Here is a 24444-nt window from a genome sequence, read left to right as displayed (position 1 = left end):
CTGGAAAAGACTCCTGAAGGCCCCTGGGACAGCAAGGAGATCAAACCAGTCAGTCTAAAGGGAGATCAACCCTGAATATTCACTGGCAGGACTGATGCTGAAGCTGAAGCTCCAGTATTTTGGTCATCTGATGTGAACAGATGACTCACTGGAAAAGTCCCTGATGCTGGGAAAGATGGAGGGCAGAAGGAGAAGAGGGCATCAGAGGATGAGATGGCTGGACGGCATCACTGATGCAATGAACGTGAACTTGGGCAAACTCTGGGAGATGGTGAAGGACAGGGAGGTCTGGTGTGCTGCAGTCCATGGCGTCGCAAAGAGTCGGACACGACTGGGTGACTGAACAACAGCAAAAAGGAGTCCATCAAGGTCATTTGAGGTGTCAGAGACCAGGAAGCTGTCACTGCTCCCAGTGTGAAAGGACAAAGGCGGGAATGGTATTATTGGAGGGCAGAGTCCCTTGGAGCTGTGGAAGGTGCGGAGTTTGGACGGAAGTAGCCGATACCGGGGGGAAGACCTGGGGCGGGAGAGCAGGAAAGTTATGCCCCACCCTCTCCCCTCCTCCTGTCTCTTGCTGGTAGCTGCTGTTGGCCAGGCCGCGCTGGGAGGCACCAGCTGGGGGTTCAGGTAGTGTGGTCCCCAGGGGCACGGAGCAAGGGAGGGGATGGACTGGGGGATGTGCAGGAGAGAATAAATAGTGCAGACCTGTATGATTTTTAAACGTGTTTTATCCATTATTTCTCTACGTGGCCGAAGACGGACCTTCTGGCAGTGTTGCCGTGTGGACCCAGGACCCCGCAGCCCCTTCTCCAGCGCGTTCCCCGCTGGCCCTCTTCCTCAGGCGCGGCCCGAACACGTGCAGGGCCGGGGCAGGCGCAGGCAGCAGCCCACGTGCCATCTCTCTCTAGACACGGAAGTTCCTGATCACGGTAGACTGTTCGATCAGGGATGCTTTATCCTCCTGCCTTGACAAACACGCTTTATGTTTTGAAGGTTTTGTCTTCCTTGGTTTTGTTTCCGGGTGTGCTGGGTCTTCGCTCTGCAGTGAGTGGCGGCTCCCCTGTCGCAGAGCGCGGGCGCGGGGTGCGTGGCCTCTGGTAGCGCTGCCGCACAGCTTGGAGGCTCCGCGCATACGGAAGCTTCTCGGACCAGAGATCAAGTCCGGGTCCCCTGCGTCGGCAGGTGGTCCTGGGCCACCAGAGAACGCCGGACCAGTATGCTTTAAGAGGGACCCAGAGAGGCAAAGGGACGCGTGGGCTCCGGGGGCCGTGGCGGGGGAAGCGCGGCCCTGCCCCTGAGAGGCAGCCCCGCAGGCCGCGTGTGCACAGCCAGCCCTTCCCTGGGACGGGAATCCGCACGGCCCCCCACGGCCACCCTTTGGGGGGGCCTCAGGAGGAGGGCGGCCCAGGCAGAGAGTGTGCTTCGGTGGGGAGCCTCGGGCCCGGGCCCCGGCAAGGTGCTCTGCAAGGCGGACGGCGGGGGATGGAGGCCTGGCCCCACCCGCTCCTTTCAGGGACAAGGGTCAGAGCCCAGCACGCGAGAGTTCAGCGCCCAGGGCGGGTGCCCTTCGGCCGGGCTCCAGTGCTGGTCCCGTCGCCCCTGACGTCTTCTCCTCCAAGGCCTCCGGTCCTTCTCCTGGGTCCTTCCCGGACTGCCCGGCTCCCCGCCCCGGTCTGCTCTGGATCCTGCGGTCCTGGGCTCCATCTTCCTGCCTCGTGCCCAGCTTGGTGACGGCCTGCCCGGGGAGCCGGGCGAGCAGTAGACGTTCCCGCCTGACCTCGGGACCACCAGCTTCCTCCTGTTCCCCTGGAAACATTTTCAGACCTCCACCTCTCTTCACGGTCACTCTCAGCGAACAGCCTTGCTTCCCGTTTCTCTAAGAGAATAGAAATCACCAAAGCAGCATCTTACTTCCCGTCTCCCTCTGCAGCTTTACTCTCTAGGTGATGACGGCTGTGAGGATGAGCATGGAGGGTAATAGCTAACTTTTTCCACCCATAACTCCGACCTGCCGCCAGGACCCGCTCCTCCTGCCTCAGAGGGAAGGGGGCTGCCTCCCCCCGCCCCTGCCGTCCCCGGCCGCAGGAGATCCATCCACCTCATGTCGGATTCTTCTCCTTTCCGCTTCCTGGGGACCTAAGAGGGTCAGTGACCTCCTTTGTCTAACGCTGTGCATTTAAGCTGCAGTCACTCCTCTGCCTCTCATGTCCAAATCTCTCACCCACTGTGGTCTTACTTCTGCCCCAGTAACTCCGCTGAAGCCGCTCGGACCAGGGTCCGCGTCCCCTCTGTTGCTAAGCGAATGGGTACCTGCGTCCTTCCGCTCAGTATTTGACACGAATGAGCTCTCTTTCCAAACGTGCTCTTTGCCCTTGAGGTCCGCGCTCTTCCTGCTTTTCTGGCCAACTGTCTGAGTCTCCTTCCCTTCCACGTTGTCTTCCTCAGAGTTCTGCCCTCCGCTGCTTCTCTTCTCGCTCTTTAAACTCTCAGCACTGGCTGGAGGAAGATGCTCAATCAATATCAAATTATGTATGCAAATCAAGGGGGCTTCCCCAGTGGCTCAGCAGGTAAAGAATCTGCCTGCAATATAGGAGACGTGAGTTCAATCCCTGGCTTGGGAAGATCCCCAGGAGAAGGACATGGCAACCCACTCCAGGATTCTTGCCTGAAGAATCCCATGGACAGAGGAGCCTGGCGGGCTACAGTCCACAGGGTCGCAAAGAGTCAGACACGTTGGAAGCGAGTGAGCACACAATCATGCATGCAAATCAAGCAGTGGCTTCAAATTCAAGCAAGGTGCTCAAGGGTATAAGGAAGAAGGAGCAAACTTTTTTGGGAGGGATCAGTTCAGTTCAGTTCAGTCGCTCAGTCGTGTCCGACTCTTTGCGACCCCATGAATTGCAGCACGCCAGGCCTCTCTGTCCATCACCAACTCCCGGAGTCTACCCAAACCCATGTCCATCGAGTCGGTGATGCCATCCAACCATCTCATCCTCTGTCGTCCCCTTCTCCTCCTGCCCCCAATCCTTCCCAGCATCAGGGTCTTTTCCAATGAGTCAACCCTTCGCATGAGGTGGCCAAAGTATTGGAGGTTCAGCTTCAACATCAGACCTTCCAATGAACACCCAGGATTGATCTCTTTTAGGATGGATTGATTGGATCTCCTTGCAGTCCAAGGGACTCTCAAGAGTCTTCTCCAACACCACAGTTCAAAAGGATCAATTCTGCGGCGCTCAGCTTTCTTCACCGTCCAACTCTCACATCCATACATGACCACTGGAAAAACCATAGCCTTGACTGGACGGACTTTTGTTGGCAAAGTAATGTCTCTGCTTTTAAATATGCTATCTAGGTTGGCCATAACCTTCCTTCCAAGGAGTAAGCGTCTTTTAATTTCATGGCTGCAGTCACCATCAGCAGTGATTTTGGAGCCCCCAAAAATAAAGTCTGACACTGTTTCCACTGTTTCCCCATCTATTTCCCATGAAGCGATGGGACCAGATGCCATGATCTTAGTTTTCTGAATGCTGAGCTTTAAGCCAACTTTTTCACTCTCCTCTTTCACCTTCATCAAGAGGCTCTTTAGTTCTTCACTTTCTGCCATAAGGGTGGTGTCATCCACATATCTGAGGTTATTGATATTTCTCCCGGCAATCTTGATTCCAGCTTGTGTTTCTTCCAGCCCAGCGTTTCTCACGATGTACGCTGCATATAAGTTAAATAAGCAGGGTGACAATATACAGCCTTGACGTACTCCTTTTCCTATTTGGAACCAGTCTGTTGTTCCATGTCCAGTTCTAACTGTTGCTTCCTTACCTGCATACAGGTTTCTCAAGAGACAGGTCAGATGGTCTGGTATTCCCATCTCTTTCAGAATTTTCCACAGTTTCTTGTGATCCACACAGTCAAAGGCTTTGGCATAGTCAATAAAGCAGAAATAGATGTTTTTCTGGAACTCTCTTGTTTTTTCGATGATCCAGCGGATGTTGGCAATTTGATCTCTGGTTCCTCTGCCTTTTCTAAAACCAGCTTCAACATCTGGAAGTTCATGGTTCACATATTGCTGAAGCCTGGCTTGGAGAATTTTGAGCATTACTTTACTAGCATGTGAGATGAGTGCAATTGTGCGGTAGTTTGAGCATTCTTTGGCATTGCCTTTCTTTGGGATTGGAATGAAGACTGACCTCTTCCAGTCCTGTGGCCACAGCTGAGTTTTCCAAATTTGCTGGCATATCGAGTGCAGCACTTTCACAGCATCACCTTTGAGGATTTGAAATAGCTCAACTGGAATTCCATCACCTCCACTAGCTTTGTTCATAGTGGTGCTTTCTAAGGCCCACTTGACTTCACATTCCAGGATGTCTGGCTCTAGGTGAGTGATCACACCATTGTGATTATCTGGGTCGTGAAGATCTTTTTTGTACAGTTCTTCTGTGTATTCTTGCCACCTCTTCTTAATATCTTCTGCTTCTGTTAGGTCCATACCATTTCTGTCCTTTATTGAGCCCATCTTTGCATGAAATGTTCCTTTGGTATCTCTAATTTTCTTGAAGAGATCTCTAGTCTTTCCCATTCTGTTGTTTTCCTCTATTTCTTTGCACTGATCGCTGAGGAAGGCTTTCTTATCTCTCCTTGCTATTCTTTGGAACTCTGCATTGAGATGGGAATATCTTTCCTTTTCTCCTTTGCTTTTCACTTCTCTTCTCTTCCCAGCTATCTGTAAGGCCTCCTCAGACAGCCATTTTGCTTTTTTGCATTTCTTTTCCATGGGGATTTTCTTGATCCCTGTCTCCTGTACAATGTCACGAACCTCTGTCCGTAGTTCATCAGGCACTCTGTCTATCAGGTCTAGACCCTTAAATCTATTTGTCAGTTCCATGGTATACTCATAAGGGATTTGATCTAGGTCATACCTGAATGGTCTAGTGGTTTTCCCTACTTTCTTCAATTTAAGTCTGAATTTGGCAATAAGCAGTTCATGATCCGAGCCACAGTCTGCTCCTGGTCTTGTTTTTGCTGACTGTATAGAGCTTCTCCATCTTTGGCTGCAAAGAATATAATCAATCTGATTTCGGTGTTGACCATCTGGTGATGTCCACGTGTAGAGTCTTCTCTTGTGTTGTTGGAATAGGATGTTTGCTATTACCAATGCGTTCTCATGGCAAAACTCTATTAGCCTTTGCCGTGCTTCATTCTGTACTCCAAGGCCAAACTTGCCTGTTACGCCAGGTGTTTCTTGACTTCCTACTTTTGCATTCCAGTCCCCTATAATGAAAAGGACATCTTTTTTGGGTGTTAGTTCTAAAAGGTCTTGTAGGTCTTCATAGAACCGTTCAACTTCAGCTTCTTCGGCATTACTGGTTGGGGCATAGACTTGGATTACCGTGATATTGAATGGTTTGCCTTGGAAATGAACAGAGATCATTCTGTCGTTTTTGAGATTGCATCCAAGTACTGCATTTTGGACTCTTCTGTTGACCATGATGGCTACTCCATTTCTTCTAAGGGATTCTTGCCCACAGTAGTAGATATAATGGTCATCTGAGTTAAATTCACCCATTCCAGTCCATGTTAGTTGGAGGGATAACCATGTCCAATTATAAATGATGTATTACTTACTGCAGCTGGAATCCACCGAGGGGAAAAAGCCATAATAGCTTATTTCAGACCTAATACAGCTATATGTTAGCAACAGAAATGATGTCACTATCTTATTAGAAATACAACAAAGAGATTACTTAGCAGCTGTCTCCCGTACTGTCTTTTCATTTTGCTCTGTAGTCTTGGCAGAGAATCTAGAAAAGAAAAAAAATAATAATAATTAAGCCACACTGTTTTCCTAGACTAAATGATTTCTGCTCTTCTGAGAAACAGATCTTAAAAGGTGATGTATGTTCCATGATTATTAGAAACAGAACATTTTCAAAATTGTTCTTTTTCCCCCTAGAGACATGTGATTAAACTGTATGATCTTTTCTCTTCCATGACTCATTGTAGAGGTTCTCTTAGCTCCATGTTCCAAACTCAAGGGCCAGACATCAGCCTCAGGGTCATAATTAGATCTTGAAACCACCCACTTTGAAAAACAGAATTCCACGGAGAACTATTTAGGGCTCTCTTTTCATCGAGATAAAGAGCTGCCACATGTTGAGCATTTATTTGTTTATTCATTCATCATTCATCCCCAAATAATCATGTTAACAGCCGCTTAAAGTCATCTTAGAATGGATATTATTTAATGTATGGCCGGATGCTTGGTGAAAGAGATGCTGAGTTTACTTTTTACTTTATTTGGCCTTTACCTGCCAAGGTTCCTTTTCCCCACCTTCAGAATGTGCTTGCTAGCAGGCCCTACTGGGCGTAGGCGGATGTGTTAGGATTCCATCTGTCCTTGGTGCAGTCATTTTAGTGGTGATTTGGGTTATATTGTCTTTGTGCTACTTTCATTTTCACGTCTTTGTGCTACTCTCTACTTAAGCAGAGGGAAACCCTTACCAGTCCAGGAAAAGAAGGACTTGCCAAAATTAAATCAGAAGTCAGGGTTCATTGCCTGCTGATTTGTACAGTTCGTGTTTTTACAACACAAGTATGAACTAAAACAGTAATCTTATGGCCACTTTAATTTTTATTGACATGTCCAAAAATGAATATGGCTAAAAGAGAGACAGATGAGACAGGTGCAGATTTTGTAGAAAACATTGTTAACGCGTTCAATCTTTTGACGTTAACCTGTGTGCCCAGTAGAGCAGAAGGCAGAATCGAGGGCAGTACCGAGCCCAGAGTGAGAGCCCAAGGCATGTCAGCACAGGGCTGGGAAGGTTGTTGCCTGCAGTAACGGAAATGTATGGCTCTCGCTGGGTGGGGAGGTCGTAGGGGGTGGCGGGGCTGGTGGCAAACTGGAGAGCTCCCAAGTTACCTAAAGGCATCCGTGTTTAAATAACTGAAAAACACGTGCTCACCAAACGTGAACAGGTCCAGAGATGGAGTGCTGCCCCAGCTTGAGTGTCGGACCTCTGAATGTGCCGCTCCTGTCTTCTCTCCTCTCCTCCTCGTTCCACACGCTTTGCTTCCCACTTCCATCCACCCCGTATCGCAGACTACTGCTGCTTCAGCCGAGAGCTGCAGGCGCAAAGTTTCTACCTCATTTCAAGGAATAACGAATGTCCATCAACAGATGAATGCATAAAGAAAACGTGGTGTATATATACTGTGTGTGGGGGTGTGTGTATGTATATGTGTTTACACAATGGAATATTGTCAGCCATCAAAGAGAATGAAGTAATGCCATTTGCAGCAACAGGAATAGACCTAGAGATGATCATGTTAAGCAAAGTAAGTGAGAAAGAGAAAGACAAATACCATATGATATCATTTATGTGTGGAATCTAAAATTTGATACCAATCAGCGTATCTGTGAAACAAAAACAGACTAACAGATACAGAGAACAGACTTGTGGTCCCCAAGGGTGGAGGGTGGGGTGTCAGGAAACAAGGGTTGGGAGTTGGGGATTAGCAGAGGCAAGCTGTTACATATAGGATGGATAAGCAACAAAGGGAACTGTATTCGGTATCCTGTGACAAACCATAATAGAAAAGAATATGAAATACACTCTACATGTATATCTGAGTCACTTGGCTATACAGAAGAAATTCACACGATATTATCAATCATACTTCAATAAAATTGACAAACAAACAAAAAACAATCAGGAAATGTGCCTGGAGTTGAGAGTGTTTGCTCACATGTTTGCTTACCAAGCATCATTTAAAACATTTTTTTTAAGTTTTCAAATTTTTTTAGTTTTTATATTAAGTGTATAATACATGTTCTTCATTTGAAATTGCCAACAATATAGGAATAAATAAAGTAAAATGTTTCTTTCATCCTCTCCTCTGCCAATCTCATTCCCCAGATAAATATTATTAGCTGTTTGGTGTGTATTCATCCAGATTTTTTTCTGAGCATATAAAGGAACATGTACATGCATAGACTGACAGACATAGATTATGTGTCTGTACAATATTATTAAAATGCTGCATGCCATTCTGCATATGGTACAGTATGATTAGACCTCATTCTTTTTAATTGCTGTTCGTTCAACAGTCTATCAATATATAATAGTTGAAATGCTGCATCAATATATATATTATATATAATTTATTACATATAATATATATTATATTATATATTATAAAATATTATATAATATTATATATTATATATGCAGATGGTGATTGCCGCCATGAAATTAAAAGACGCTTACTCCTTGGAAGGAAAGTTATGACCAACCTAGACAGCATATTAAAAAGCAGAGACATTACTTTGCCAACAAAGGTCCATCTAGTCAAGACTATGGTTTTTCCAGTGGTCATGTATGGATGTGAGAGTTGGACTATAAAGAAAGCTGAGCACCGAAGAATTGATGCTTTTGAGCTGTGGTGTTGGAGAAGACTCTTGAGAGTCCCTTGGACTGCAAGGAGATCCAACCAGTCCATCCTAAAGGAGATCAGTCCCGGGTGTTCATTGGAAGGACTGATGTTGAAGCTGAAACTCCAATACTTTGGCCACCTGATGCAAAGAGCTGACTCATTGGAAAAGACCCGAATGCTGGGAAGGATTGGGGGCAGGAGGAGAAGGGGACAACAGAGGATGAGATGGTTGGATGGAACCACTGACTTGCTGGACATGGGTTTAGGTAAACTCCAGGACTTGGTGATGGACAGGGAGGCCTGGCGTGCTGCGATTTATGGGGTCGCAAGGAGTCAGGCACGACTGAGTGCCTAAACTGAACTGAATATTATATAAAATATATATCCAAATTATATATCTGAATTATAATCCGAATTATATATATCCAAATATATATCCAATTTTATGTATCCAATTATATATATATCCAATTATATATATACAATTCAATATATATCCAATTATATATATCCAATCCAAATTATATATATCCAATTCAATGTATTTGCAAATTATATCCAAATATATATATTATATATATAATATATAGTATATATATAAAATATATATTACATATATAACAAAATAAATTATATAATATATGTAATATATACTATATATACAATATATAGTATATATTAAGTATATATTGTATATACAATATATAATATATATTAAGTATAATATATATACAATATATATAATATATATTATATATTATATATTTTAATATTATATTAATATATTCTGTGCAGAGAAATTTCTCTGCATAAAATATATTAATATATTAAATACATAATATATATAATATATTTATATATTATATATGTTATATATAATAACATGTATATAATACATAGTTATATAATATATATTATAGTTTATATATGTTATATATTATCTATTACATATTTAATTATAGATATATTATTATATTATAATATAATAATATAAAAACATATATTTATATACATAATATATAATATATATTTATATATTTATATTGATATTAATATTTATATTATATATCATATATCTCATATATATTATATAATATAATTATATATTTAATATAATATTAAGTATTATTAATTATTAAATTCTAATATAAATTATTGTAAATAATTAATATTAATAAATATAGATTTTAATTTTAAAAATTTATAAAATTTGATAATTTTTTATAGTTTTTATGTTTTATTTATAAAATATAAATAAATATAAAGTAATAAATATTAATTATTAAACACTAAATATTAAATATTATGTAAATTTAATACAAATAAATCTTATAAATTATATAATTAAATAAAACATTAAAATTTTATATTTATATAGTATATTTATATAATTAATATATAATAATTATAATATATAGTATATATAATTATATAAATAATATATATTATATATAATTATATACACTATATAATTAAAATATATTTTATACTTTTTATATATAATATAATATAATATATATATAATTGTATTGAATCTATTGAATATAATTATATAGTGTATTATATATATATATATAAATTTCTTCTTAAGATTCATCTTCCCCTAAGATTTTCCATCTTCACTCCCCAAACTCCGCCCTTGCGGCGCTCCCTCCTTCCTGTCGCTCACGCCCAAAGCCTTGGGGGCACCCGGGTTCCTTTCTGTTTCTCCGTGTCCACTGTGTCCGCGCCAGCTCGGCTCCACGCTTCTGCTCTCAAGTCTCTTCTCGACCTGTGTGTGTGCCAAAGGCGCTCAGTCGTGTCCGTCTCTATGTGACCCCATGGACTGTAGCCCGCAAGCCTCCTCTGCCCATGGATTTCCCAGGCAAGAACACTGGAGCAGGTTGCCTTTTCCTCCTCCAGGGGATCGTCCCGACCCAGGGATTGAATCCCCGTCTCCTGAGTCTCTGAAACGGCAGGCAGATTCTTAACCACTGAGCCACTTGGGAAGCCCATTGTTTGGTATACTATATGATTTTTATTGTTTAAAAAATAGAACTTCACCTGAATGTGGTGGTGAGGGTACAAGTGAACGAAATCTTGCAAGGATTTTTCATCTGGGATCCGTGTAGATCTCTGATGGATATTTAGCATCTTTTTTTGCTGCTTTGGAATCACAGTGACTCCTCCTTCTTGGATCCTCCCTTTCCTCTTCCCACCACTGAGTATTCGTCTTCCCACTAGATCTTGTTATTTTTTTTTTTTTTTTGCTTTTCTTTTTTTTTTTTTTTTTTTTTTTTTTTATAAATTTATTTATTTTAGTTGGGGGCTAATTACTTTACAATATGGTAAGTTTTTGCCATACATTGACATGAATCAGCCATGGGTTTACATGTGTTCCCCTTCCTGGACCCCCCACCCACCTCCCTCCCCATCCCATCCTTCTGGATCATCCCATTGCCCCGGCCCTGAGCCCTTGTCACATGCATCGAACATGGAATGGTGTTCTGTTTCACATATGATAATATACATGTTTCAATGCTATTCTCCCAGAACGTCCCACCCTCACCTTCTCCCTCAGATCTTGTTATTTAATGTGTTAACAAAGAAGCACCTATAGTACCTTCTTGCTAATTTGTTTTTTTAATACTCATATCTATTTCATTATAATTGGCTTCATTTTATGCATTTAAAATTAGAGTCTTTATCAAACTGCCACAAGGGTTCACGGTGCACAAACATTTAAGAGCTCTGTTCATCCAGAGAACTGTTATTTGTTTGATGGAGTAAGCCACTCGTAAGATCATCACTGGGCAGTTTATAAAACTAATGTGGCTCCAGATTTCAGTACTAGGATAATAGATACACAAATATTCAGGGCTATCGTGTCTTTCATTCATTCATCCCTTGCTTACCTATTTATTTATTTAAATGATTCACCATAATCTTTTTATTCATTAATTTCTTATTACAACAGCACTGGCCCTTGTTCTGGGTCGGGCTGAGTTGCCCTGTGGCAGTGTGGCATCTCAGTTTCCTGACCAGGGATTGAAGCTGCGTCCCCTGCATTGGAGGGCAGGCTGGACCACCAGGGAAGTCCCCCAGAGCTTGTCTATTAAGTGCTCCCATAGGCAGTGCTCTGTGCCGGAGCTTGTGAATCGGGGCTCTCTCCTCCCCCGTGCTCCCTGTGGATCCCTGAACGCACGTCAGAGACGCTACCGGAGCCTGTCCTGCCCGACTCCCTCCCCTCCTCTGCCCTCCTCTGCACGTTGGAGAGCTCATGCCTCGCTCCCGACCTGCTTCTCTGGCCACGTGTTCTCCTTAGGCGATCTTATGCCAAGATGCAACATCCAAACGCCGGTGATTTCCAGCAAACCAGATCTCTCCCTAAGGCCCCGACTCATCCACACTTAGCGTCTCTGCTTGGGTAACTGCTGGCCTCCCGAACTTCACATAGTCAAACAGATTTCTGCCTCCTGTTTCCTTAAGTGGCATCACTCTCCATCCTTGGACCCCAGTTAAAAGTCGCCCAAGTGTCTTCCTTGAAGCCTGCCTTCCTTTTACTTGCTTTCCTTTCCCTTACCCCGAATCAGCGAATAGTATTGGTTCCGTATTCATAGTACCTTATGGCCGTGCTATTCTAAGTGTGGTCGGCGGATCGGTGCTGGTCCATGCTGAGTTAGGTGTGCACACTAGAGGAGGCAGTGCTGGTCCATGCTGAGTTAGGCGTGCACACTAGAGGAGGTGGTGGTGGTCCGTGCTGGGTTAGGTGTGCACACTAGAGGAAGCGGTGCTGGTCCATGCTGAGTTAGGTGTGCACACTAGAGGAGGCGGTGCTGGTCCGTGCTGAGTTAGGTGTGCACACTAGAGGAGGCGGTGCTGGTCCGTGCTGAGTTAGGCGTGCACACTAGAGGAGGCGGTGCTGGTCCGTGCTGAGTTAGGCGTGCACACTAGAGGAGGCGGTGCTGGTCCATGCTGAGTTAGGCGTGCACACTAGAGGAGGCGCCAGAAGCTTCTGTGCTGCTGTGCCTTGTGTGTGCAGGCTCAGGAGTATCCAACTCTTTGCGTCCCCGTGGACCGCAGCCCTCGGGGCTCCCCTGTCCATGGGATTCATTCTCCAGGCAAGAATCCTGGAGCGGGTTGCCGTTTCCTCCTCCAGGGGATCTTCCCGACCCAGAGACTGGACCCGTGTCTCTGGCATCTCCTGCACTGGCAGGCGGATTCTTGACCAGTAGCGCCACCTGGGAAGTCAGAAGCTTTTAGAGCGGGTTGAAATTGTCACGATGCCATGTTCACTATGGCAGACTCGTCTCACTGAACAGGGTGTGCTGCTGCTGCTGCTGCTAAGTCGCTTCAGTCGTGTCCGACTCTGTGCGACCCCATAGACGGCAGCCCTCCAGGCTCCCCTGTCCCTGGGATTCTCCAGGCAAGAACACTGGAGTGTGTAGACCACCTCAGTTCCGGCAGGCTCAAATAGTGAGTCACACGTGGTGCAAGCTATGTAGTAAATAACCCTGTGCAGTAGGACCGTGGTACCGTGTATGATTGTTTCTGATTTATCAGCTGTACTGTCAGAGTATCTAAAGATCTGTGGAAGTGTAAGCCTTTCTTTTTATGCCTTACAAGTTTTCATATTTAATCAAAATTTTCATTTTTATTATTTCAGATTATTAGTTAATTAAGGAAATAAGATGTATGTTGGTCATTTTCACCCTTGGTTTACAGAAGGTAAAACAAGCCTCCCTGGAGTTTCTTTTGTTTGGCTGGTTTCTGGTGAGAAAATCCTTGCTGTTTCCGAATGTGGCAAGAGTAACCCAAAAGGTGCAGGTGGAAGTGATCTTGGAGAAACAGAGACAAGAGTCCATGTTTGCTCTCTTCGGAACTGCGATCCCTCACACATCGAGTTCAGTTTATAGCTGTCACTGATGTTGACATCCTGAAAGCATAATGCTTAGTGATTTGTAGAGACATACTGGCTATGAAGCCGTGGAACCATCAAAAGGTATAGGGTGGTAGAATCCACAATGACACAAAAATATTTCTTTAATGGCATCCAAAAAAATTCAGTTCTAAACCATGAGAATTTTTTGAACAAAAGGATATTGGATTAGAAAGCTGATTGAAACAGATGTTCAGTGTTTCACATGTAAACATGAGGGCTTTACAGGCTTAATAAGTAGCATTTCAGCTCGCCACAACTAAAATCCATATACAGTTGGTGAGACATTGGTGAAAGATGGTTTCAAAGGTATCTGCTAGGAATGTTGGGCAAATCCCTAACACAGAGGGTAGCTCAAGTACTGCTTCCAGAACCCCCACAGCTCAGCCTATTCTGGAAGCAGCTAATGGTGCAGAGGACTAACTGATGGAGCAGTTCAGGTCAGCAATGTGTTTTCTCATGGTAGCACGATCATTTCACTCATTGCTGTTTACGTGCAGTTTGAACATGACGGTGATATGAAGGACGAATTTCTTTTTTCAGCTTTGTCGCTGACAAACAATGCAGTGTGAACTGTATAGATGAGGGATTACATTGTCGACAAATGTTGACTGGAGTTTACATTTTGTGTAGGAGCAGGTTCCAGTGGTGCAGAAAGCATCCTGAAGACGTCACCCTGATTTAGAGGCTGCACCAGAATGTAAATTGATAGATCATCTCTCTCATGAGAAAGTCTTGCCATGAAAAGAAATGTTGGTGGAACTAAACCAGGGGCTTAGTGCGGTCCTAAAGATCACGATTAGGTAAAGGCTGCTGTGTTAAATTCTGAATTATTCTGTGTTACTTGATAATGTGGAAGCAGACCATGAACAGCTGTTGCTACATGCTGAGGTATCAGAATGATCAAGAGGACAATTGTTTGAGAATGTTCGATCTACAGAAGAACTCTATACATTTCTGTAAAATCAGAAGACAGTTTGGTCCTGGCTTGTTGAAGATATGAAATGGACAAGCAGGATTGCTTATGTGTCTAATACCTTCAGTGTTTTTAACGATCTTAGTACTTCCATGCAAAGAAGAAACATGTTTATCAGTGGCTGATAAGATCAAAGGGCAAAAAACGAAAGCTAGGAGCTTGGAAGAACAGAGTTTCTACAGATCATTATGACACATGTTCCATAATTTAGCAATGATCAATGATGCAGGTGATGATCTCAGTACTGCACATCTGTGAAAAGCTATCACAGAACACCTTAAGGTTTGATAAGGCATTTTGAATGTTATTTTCCACCAAAAGAAGATCTATGCCTTAAAAATTCATGGATCCAGAATCCATTTCTTTCATCAAAAGATAACTTAAATTTAATCATAACTAACAAGATATACTGCTAGAGCTGGCTTCTGTTGAAGGATTTAAAGAACTCTGAAAATATAGTAGCACTTTCTCCATTTTAGATAAAACTTTAAACTGAACAAACTGAGCTGGGTGAAATTGCTCTAAAACCTCTTCTGTTTCATTCTGTGAGACTAGTTTCTTTCCTATTCTTATTATCACCATCATACTATTATTATGAAAATAAAACTTAGAAATAGTTTAGATGTACTCGATCCCCTATAAGTAGCCTTGCTGGCAAACCTACTCAGGTTAGAAAAATTATCAAGCAAGAAGCAAGTCAATTTGCCACATTAAAATTTTTATTGTGTGTGCGCTCAGTCGTCCTCAACTCTCTGCGATCCCGTGGACTGTAACCCGCCAGGCTCCTCTGTCCATGGAATTTTCCAGGCAAGAATACTGGAGTAGGTTGCCATTTCCTACTCCAGGGGATCTTCCCGACCCAGAGATCGGGTCTCTCTAGCGTCTCCTGCATTGGCAGGATTCTTCACCAGCTCTGCCACAGTATTTCTGTACTCTTTGTTCATTCACAGTGAACCTAAAGACATTTAACACGGGAATTCATTTTTCCCCCTGAAAATGAAGAGTTACAAGCGTAATAGTGATCCTAGGTATTAGTTGCCTACATGCATACTTTCAATGAACAAACAGCATACAATTTTCATAGTCCTTTTTCCTTTTGTTTACTTTAGTACGATTTATTGCAATATAATTTCCTGTTGGTTGAACTAGGAATACAAAATTGCGGTTTTTATCTTGCATGACTTTTTATTTCACTTTTCCAGTGATTCATTTTTATTAAGTTTTACTAAGTATCTGTTTGCAACACAACTGGAAAATTTTTTGAAAGTGGTCCTTTACCAAAGAGAATTTAAGCAGTACTGCCTTAGGGGACTTAATAGAAAAATGAGGCTTTTCATGAAAACATACCCTCTGAAAATAATTAGTTCTCTTACAAAGTCTCTCAAACTATCAGATATGTTCTCACTTACTTTACCTTGAACCAGAAAAGAATGTTGGGCCCAAAGTAGCCTCAGTCAGTGGAAGATTTTGTTGCTTACAGAAGTCACCTAAAGAAATTGGTAAATAAAAGAGAAAGGAAATTTCACGCAAATCCAGCCTCTTGCCTGGTGTTATTCACTCATAATTGCAAATGTTGGCTATCATTGCAAACAAGCCTTTAAAGATCATTTTAAAAGCAATCTAGTAAGTGGTTACACATTGTTGTTGGTAGTGGTCAGTCACGAAGTCATGTCCAACTCTTTGTGACCTCATGGACTACAGCACACTAGGCTCCTCTGTCCTCCATAGAGTCGGTGATGCCATCCAACCGTCTCATCCTCTGTCGTCCCCTTCTCCTCCTGCGTTCAATCTTTCCCAGCATCAGGGTCTTTTCCAGTGAGTCAGCTCTTCACATCAGGTGGCCAAAGTATTGGAGCTTCAGCTTCAGCATCAGTCCTTCCAATGAATATTCAGGATTGATTTCCTTTAGGATGGACTGGTTGGATCTCCTTGCTGTCCAAGGGTCTCTCAAGAGTCTTCTCCAGCACCACAGTTCAAAAGCATCAATTCTTTGGTGCTCTGTCTTCTTTATGGTCCAACTCTCATATCCATACATGACTACTGGAAAAGTCATAGCTTTGACTACATGGACCTTTGTCAGCAAAGTGACGTCTCTGTTTTTTAATATGCTGTCTAGGGTTGTCATAGCTTTCTTTCCAAGGAGCGAGCATTTTTTAAAACAGTCACTATCTGCCGTGACTTTGGAGCCCAAGAAAAGAAAATCTTTCACTGCTTCCACTGTTTTCCCTCTGTTTGTCATGAAGCCATCCATGCCATGTCATCGGCTCCCCTGATAGTTCAGTTGGTAAAGAATCTACCTGAAATGCAGGAGACTCCGGTTCGATTCCTGGGTCAGGAAGATCTGCTAGAGAAAGGATTGGGTACCCACTTCAGTATTCTTGAGCTTCCCTGGTGGCTCAGCTGGTAAAGAATCTGCCTGCAATGCGGGAGATCTGGGTTCAGTCCCTGGGTTGGGAAAATCCCTTGGAGAAGGAAAAGGCAACCCACTCCAGTATTCTGGCCTGGAGAATTCCATGGACTGTATAGTCCGTGGGGTCTCAAAGAGTCGTCCATGACTGAGCGACTTCACTCACTTGTCATGAAGTAATGGGGTCAGATACCATGATACTAGTTTTTTGAATGTTGAGTTTCAAGCCAGCTTTTTCACTCTCCTCTTTCACCCTCATCAAGAGGCTCTTTATTTCCTTATTAGTGATCATAAATATACATCTCATTTATTAGTGGTCATAAATATATATATATCTTAGAGTGAATGAAAAAGAAACCCAAAACATACATTTTATAATGTTATGCAAATAGATACGATAGCTATGGTGAATGATATTGGATTCGTGATCTTCGAAGATTTAGCTTCAAGACCAGGGAGGGACCAGGCTTTTGTGTAGCAGAGTTTTATTTAAAGGGAGTTATATACTTTTTAAATTGTTTATTACAATAAATCAAAAGAATGTCTCAAGGTTGTAAAGTGAAAGTGAAGTCACTCAGTCGTGTCCTACTCTTTGCGACCCCATGGCCTGTAGCCTACCAGGCTCCTCTGTCCACAGGATTTTCCAGGCAAGAATACTAGAGTGGGTTGCCATTTCCTTCTCCAGGAGATCGTCCCCACCCAGGGATTGAACCAAGGTCTCCCACATTGTAGACAGACTCTTTACCATTTGAGCCACCAGGGAAGTCATACAAGATTGTAAAGATCTTACTAGACCCACTCTCACAATTTACATTTTAAGATGACAGGATTAAAACTAACAACAGAAAGATCTTACCAGACCCACTCCCATAATATATATTCTAAGATAGCAGGATTCAGTTTAGTTCAGTTGCTCAGTCGTGTCTGACTCTTTGCGACCCCGTGAACCGCAGCACGCCAGGCCTCCCTATCCATCACCAACTCCCGGAGTTTACCCAAACTCATGTCTATCGAGTCGGTGATGCCATCCAAGCATCTCATCCCCTGTCATCCCCTTCTCCTGCCCTCAATCTTTCCCAGCATTGGGTCTTTTCCAATGAGTCAGCTCTTCGCATGAGGTGGCCAAAGTATTAGAGTTTCAGCTTCAACATCAGACCTTCCAATGAACACCCAGGACTGATCTCCTTTAGGATGGACTGGTTGGATCTCCTTGCAGTCCAAGAGACTCTCAAGAGTCTTCTCCCACACCACAGTTCAAAAGCATCAATTCTTCAGCACTCAGCTTTCTTTATAGTCCAACTCTCACATCCATACATGCCCACTGGAAAAACCATAGCCTTCACTAGATGTACCTTTGTTGGCAAAGTAATGTCTCTGCTTTTGAATATGCTGTCTAGGTTGGCCATAACTTTCCTTCCAAGGAGTAAGCATCTTTTAATTTCATGGCTGCAATCACTATCAGCAGTGACTTTGGAGCCCAAAAAAATAAAGTCTCACACTGTTTCCACTGTTTCCCCATCTATTTCCCATGAAGTGATGGGACCAGATGCCATGATCTTAGTTTTCTGAACGTTGATCTTTAAGCCAACTTTTTCACTCTCCTCTCTCACTTTCACCAAGAGGCTTTTTAGTTCTTCTTCACTTTCCGCCATAAGGGTGGTGTCATGTGCATATCTGAAGTTATTGATATTTCTCCCAGCAATCTTGATTCCAGCTTGTGTTTCTTCCAGCCCAGCATTTCTCATGATGTACTCTGCATGTAAGTTAAATAAGCAGGGTGACAATATACAGCCTTGACATACTCCTTTTCCTATTTGGAACCAGTCTGTTGTTCCATGTCCAGTTCTCACTGTTGCTTCCTGACCTGTATACAGGTTTCTCAAGAGACAGGTCAGGTGGTCTGGTATTCCCATCTCTTTCAGAATTTTCCACAGTTTCTTGTGATCCACACAGTCAAAGGCTTTGGCATAGTCAATAAAGCAGAAATAGATGTTTTTCTGGAACTCTCTTTTTTGATGATCCAGCAGATTTTGGCAATTTGATCTCTGGTTCCTCTGCCTTTTCTAAAACCAGCTTGAACATCTGGAAGTTCATGGTTCATGTACTGCTGAACCTGGCTTGAAGAATTTTGAGCACTACTTTACTAGCATGTGAGATGAGTACAATTGTGCGGTAGTTTGAGCATTCTTTGGCATTGCCTTTCTTTGGGATTGGGATGAAAACTGACCTTTTCCAGTCTTATGGCCACAGCTGAGTTTTCCAAATTTGCTGGCATATTGAGTGCAGCACTTTCACAGCATCATCTTTTACGATTTGAAATAGCTCAACTGGAATTCCATCACCTCCACTAGCTTTGTTCATAGTGATGCTTCCTAAGGCCCACTTGACTTCACATTCCAGGATGTCTGGCTCTAGGTGAGTGATCATACCTTTGTGATTATCTGGGTCGTGAAGATCTTTTTTGTACATTTCTTCTGTGTATTCTTGCCACCTCTTAATATCTTCTGCTTCTGTAAGGTCCATACCATTTCTGTCTTTTATTGAGCCTATCTTTGCATGAAATATTCCCTTGGTATCTCTGATTTTCTTGAAGAGATCTCTAGTCTTTCCCATTCTGTTGTTTTCCTCTATTTCTTTGCATTGATCACTGAGGAAGGCTTTCTTATCTCTCCTTGCTATTCTTTGGAACTCTGCATTCAAATGGGAAATATCTTTCCTTTTCTCCTTTGCTTTTCACTTCTCTTCTCTTCCCAGCTATCTGTAAGGCCTCCTCAGACAGCCATTTGGCTTTTTTGCATTTCCTTTCCATGGGATGGTTTGATCCCTGTCTCCTGTACAATGTCACAAACCCCTGTCCATAGTTCATCAGGCACTCTGTCTATCAGATCTAGTCCCTTAAATCTATTTCTCACTTCCACTGTATAATCATAAGGGATTTGATTTAGGTCGTACCTAAATGGTCTAGGGGTTTTCCCTACTTTCTTCAATTTAAGTCTGAATTTGGCAATAAGGAGTTCATGATCTGAGCCACAATCTGCTCCCGGTCTTGTTTTTGCTGACTGTATAGAGCTTCTCCATCTTTGGCTGCAAAGAATATAATCAATCTGATTTCGGTGTTGACCATGTGGTGATGTCCATGTGTAGAGTCATCAGAGTCCTCTCTTGTGTTGTTGGAAGAGGGTGTTTGCTATTACCAGTGCGTTCTCTTGGCAAAACTCTGTTAGCCTTTGCCCTGCTTCATTCTGTACTCCAAGACCAAATTTGCCTGTTACTCCAGGTGTTTCTTGACTTCCTACTTTGGCATTCCAGTCCCATTTGATGAAAAGGACATCTTTTTTGGGTGATAGTTCTAAAAGGTCTTGTAGGTCTTCATAGAACCGTTCAAGTTCAACTTCTTCAGCATTACTGGTCGGGGCATAGACTTGGATTACCTTGATATTGAATGGTTTGCCTTGCAAATGAACAGACATCATTCTATCGTTTTTGAGATTGCATCCAAGTACTGCATTTCAGACTCTTTTGTTGACCATGATGGCTACTCCATTTCTTCTAAGGGATTCCTGCCCACAGTAGTAGATATAATGGTCATCTGAGTTAAATTCACCCATTCCAGTCCATTCTATTTCTCTGATTCCTAGAATGTCGACGTTCACTCTTGCCATCTCCTGTTTGACCACTTCCAATTTGCCTTGATTCATGGACCTAACATTCCAGGTTCCTATGCAATATTGCTCTTTATAGCATCGAATCTTGCTTCTATCACCAGTCACATCCACAACTGGGTATTGTTTTTGCTTTGGCTCCATCCCTTCATTCTTTCTGGAGTAATTTCTCTACTGATCTCCAGTAGCATATTCGGCACCTACCGACCTGGGGAATTCATCTTTCAGTGTCCTATCTTTTTGCCTTTTCATACTGTTCATGGGGTTCTCAAGGCAAGAATACTGAAGCGGTTTGCCATTCCCTTCTCCAGTGGACCACATTCTGTCAGACCTCTCCACCATGACTCATCCGTCTTGGGTGGCCCCACACGGCATGGCTTAGTTTCACTGAGTTAGACAAGGCTGTGGTCCGTTTGATCAGATTGGCTAGTTTTCTGTGATTATGGTTTCAGTGTGTCTGCCCTCTGATGCCCTCTCGCAACACCTACCATCTTACTTGGGTTTCTCTTACCTTGGACATGGGGTATCTCTTCATGGCTGCTTCATCAAAGCGCAGCCCCTGCTCCTTACCTTGGAGGAGGGGTGTCTCCTCACAGCCGCCCCTCCTGACCTTGAAAGTGGAGTGGCTCCTCTCGGCCCTCCTCTGCCCACGCAGCCACCGCTCCTTGGACGTGGGGTAGCTCCTCTCGGCCGCCGCCCCTGACCTCAGACTCGGGGTAGCTCCTCTCGGCCACTGCCCCCGACCTCGGACGTGGGGTAGCTCCTCTCGGCCATGCTTCTGCACTGTCCGTTGCAGCCGCCGCGCTTCTTGGAACAGTTTCATGGAACAGTTTTATTCATTCTTGACGTGTGTCTTCATGTAAATGTTTTCATTATCACCAGAGTCACTTTTAGAGACATTAACTCTGTTTTCCAGGGCATAGCAGGATTTCCATAGCAGGATTAGTCAGAAGGTTTTCAAGAAGGAGAAACTGTCCTCCAGCAGGATACATTGTTGTTATATAATCCTTAGTACAGAGTTTAAACTGAGTTGTTTGTTGTGTAATTATCAGTCCTGGGCTTAAAGAAAAAAACGTTTTCTGTGACTAAGACTAAAACATAGAGGGAAAAAAAAAGATGCTTGTTCTTTCCTCCTCCTTGCGAATTCCAGACCCCTCTCTCCTCCTTGGGGACCCTGGACTTCTTATCAACCTGCCTAGGAATTGACACAGATCCTAAGTGGCTTCAGGTAAGAATGTCTAGTGTCAGTACGAAGCATGGAATTTACCAAGTCCTGTATTCCAGACAACTCGCACAGGTATGAAAATGATGTGCCCTGGAAAACAGAGTTAATGTCTCTAAAAGTGACTCTGGTGATAATGAAAACATCTACATGAAGGTACACGTCAAGAATGAAGAAAACTGTTCCATGAAACAGCACCGTGGGCAATAGCAACACGTGTTGGCTGTGACGCTCCTGTCTTTCAGCCTGAAACCCACCCTTCTCTACCCCTGCGGCGAGTCCGGGCCGAGAACCCGAAAGCCCCATTTCTGCTTCAGCAGCTCCGCTGGGCCGCCCTCCTGGTGCGTGCAGGGCGCCTGACTCTCCCGCAGGCGCTGGGGAAGGGTGAATCCATGGCTTCCCTCTGCCTGCCTCCTCCCAGGTCCTGGGGTTCCCGGAGGATCGCCTGGCAGTGGTTCTACTTCCCCGCTGTTTCTCGCCCCGGACCCCTCAGGGACCCAGCTGCAGCCTCCTGGAGGCTGGGCTCCAGGCTTCCAGGCCCCGCCACCAGCCTTTCGGTCCTCGTGACCCCAGGCCCTCCCCTCTGCTTCTCCAGCCCTGAGGATGGTCGAGGCTTCATGAGGTGATGGTTCCGACCCTCTTCTTTTTTTAAAAAATAACTGCCTTGTTTCCCGTTTGCGTTTTAGTCGTCCAGCACCTATTTCTTATGTTAAATTCTCTCTTTTAAAATGCCTGCTGCCTTCTCTGATGTCCTGACCGCATCGCAGCTGATAAGGTACTTGGTACCGGAAGTGGCCCCGGCCGGCCTGGCCAGAGTCTGGCTGTGTCTGGCCCTGAACGCGGTGCCAGGGAGAGGAGGGGTGGTCGTCACCCGTGATGACTCAGACCACCCCCTGAGGCTGACGGGGACGGAGAGCCTACCGAGGCTGCTGAGTGTGCCCGTCATCGTAGTCACCGCAACGACTGAGAGTGGGAGTGGGGTGGCTGTTTCTACGTGGATGCGTGTTTGTAGGGAAGAGAGACAAGCTCGAGCCTTTGAGCGCTCAGCTCACGTCACAGCTGGCAAATCTCAAATGATGCCAGCCCCTCCATCGGCGCTGCCCCAGCCTCCCGCCCTCCTCGCTCCCTTCAAGTCTGCAAGGGCTCCCAGCTTCCGGCCTCCCCTTCCGATGATCCATTTTCTATTTGCTGACCCCCGTGCCTTAAAACCGGCTCTTCAGTGACATCCTGTTGTACTGAAACGTCTAACCGCTTCAGCCTCCTCTCAAACCACTTTCTCTTCTACTCTTTCTGGCTCGTCCTGGCTTTGGGGCTCCCACGTTTCCAGCGTCCTCTTGCTGGAGGTCACGTCCCCTGGCCCTGCCGTGGGACTGCTTCCCGTCAGCCCCTTCCCTCAGCGAGCGCGCCACCACAGGCGCGTTCGTCCCGCCGCGCGCCGTCTCCGCGCGCCTCCTGCCTGTGTCCTCGTGCGTCCCCGCCCCCGGCGGCGCTGCTCTGGGGAGCCCGTCTCTGACTGGCCGCCGTATTCCCGGGACCGCGGCGGTGCACCACGGAGTAGATGATCGACGCGTATTTGTTGATTGAATGATCCCGAGAAATAACTTTTCCTCAGTTAATTATAATTTCAGTTATGAAGCATTTCAAGCATGAAGAAAACGTGACAAACGCCCGCGTACCGATCACCCCAGTTTAACAGATGTGGACATTTTTCTGTATTCGCTTCTGATTGTGCTTTCCGCTCTCTTGTTCTCTTTTTTAGAAGAAATGTTCAGTGTGAAGCAAATGTATCCATTTCATATAAGTTCAAAATTGTTAGCACAAATTATACATGATATTCTCTTAACAATATTTCTAATAACTAAGATCTGTATCACTTTCAATCCAAATATAGGTAATTTGTGGGGTTTTTTTCCCTCTCATCAGTCTAGCTAGAGGTTTATTAATTTTGTTGATCTTCTTAAAGAACCATCTTTGGTGTCATTTGTTTTCTGTATTATTCTTCATTTTCTAGTTGATTGATTTTTGCTGTTATATTTATTATTTCCTTCTAGTTATTTTGGTTTACTTGATCTTTTTATGACTTCTTCAGGTAAATGTTTCCATCATTGATTCTAGTCTTTTTTTTTTCATCTTCAATGTCAGCATTTAAAATTTTGTATTTCAGTAGAAGCACTACTTTAACTGCATTCCAGAAATTTTGTGTTTTCATGATCATCCAGTTCAAAATAGTTTCCAATTCTCCTTGTATTTTATTCTGTGGACCATGGGCTATTAACCAATACGTTGCTTAATTTCCAAATAATTGGATATTTTCCAGATTTTTGGTTACTGATTTTTAATTTAATTCTATTCATTTCAATTCCTTTAAATTTATTGTAACTTTTTTTGTGTCTCATCATCTGTCTTGGTGAATGTTCCATAAGAAATGGAGTGAATGAACATCTTTTAGATGTGAAAGTGGGGCTCGATAAATGTCAGTTGGGTCAAGTTGGTCGACAGTGTTATTTAGTCACATTATTCTTACTGCTAGTCTCTTTTGTGTTCCATCATTTACTGCCAGGGGAGTATTAAACAGTCAGCTATGATGATAGATTTGTCTCTTTCTTCTTTGAGTTCTCCCAGATTTTTGCTTCATGTGTTTTTAAGCTCTGTTATTAGATATATACACATTTAGGATTATGTCTTCCTGATTAATTGATTAACTCTGTTATTATTATACAATATCTCTTTATCCCTGATAATATTGTTTGTTCTGAAGTGATATTGATATAGCCATTCCTCTTCTGTTATCTTTTAAAATTCTTTTACTATTAATTTATCTATGTCTTT

At 43.7% G+C, this 24444-nt stretch overlaps 1 protein-coding gene and 1 long non-coding RNA gene across 16 annotated transcripts in view; one reads left to right on the top strand and one right to left on the bottom strand.

Annotated features, from left to right (window-relative positions):
- EFCAB11 (EF-hand calcium binding domain 11) overlaps positions 1 to 24444 on the top strand; it is a 221690-nt gene that overhangs the window by 124116 nt on the left and 73130 nt on the right. Inside the window, exon 6 of one of the 15 annotated variants that reach the window (XM_081510841.1) lies at positions 13982 to 15855. The exons of the other annotated variants lie outside the window; for them this stretch is intronic. Within the exon in view, the coding sequence (XP_081366967.1) occupies positions 13982 to 14033 (52 nt within the window). The 3' untranslated portion in view covers positions 14034 to 15855. Of the gene's footprint in view, positions 1 to 13981; positions 15856 to 24444 lie in introns of those variants that run through there. 15 annotated transcript variants of the gene reach the window in all.
- Positions 711 to 22994, bottom strand: LOC145513878 (uncharacterized). Its single transcript, XR_014059746.1, has 6 exons — positions 22817 to 22994; positions 16622 to 16665; positions 6960 to 7119; positions 5739 to 5795; positions 2311 to 2492; positions 711 to 1876 (listed from the first exon to the last, which is right to left on the bottom strand). It is a non-coding gene; the product is annotated as an uncharacterized LOC145513878 (long non-coding RNA).

Source organism: Giraffa tippelskirchi, chromosome 7 (assembly GCF_054371585.1).
Source record: "Giraffa tippelskirchi isolate mGirTip1 chromosome 7, T2T-mGirTip1v1.2.pri, whole genome shotgun sequence".
Classification (NCBI taxonomy): domain Eukaryota; kingdom Metazoa; phylum Chordata; class Mammalia; order Artiodactyla; family Giraffidae; genus Giraffa; species Giraffa tippelskirchi.
Note: the sequence above shows the minus strand (reverse complement) of the source record. Positions and strands in the feature narration are given on the sequence as shown.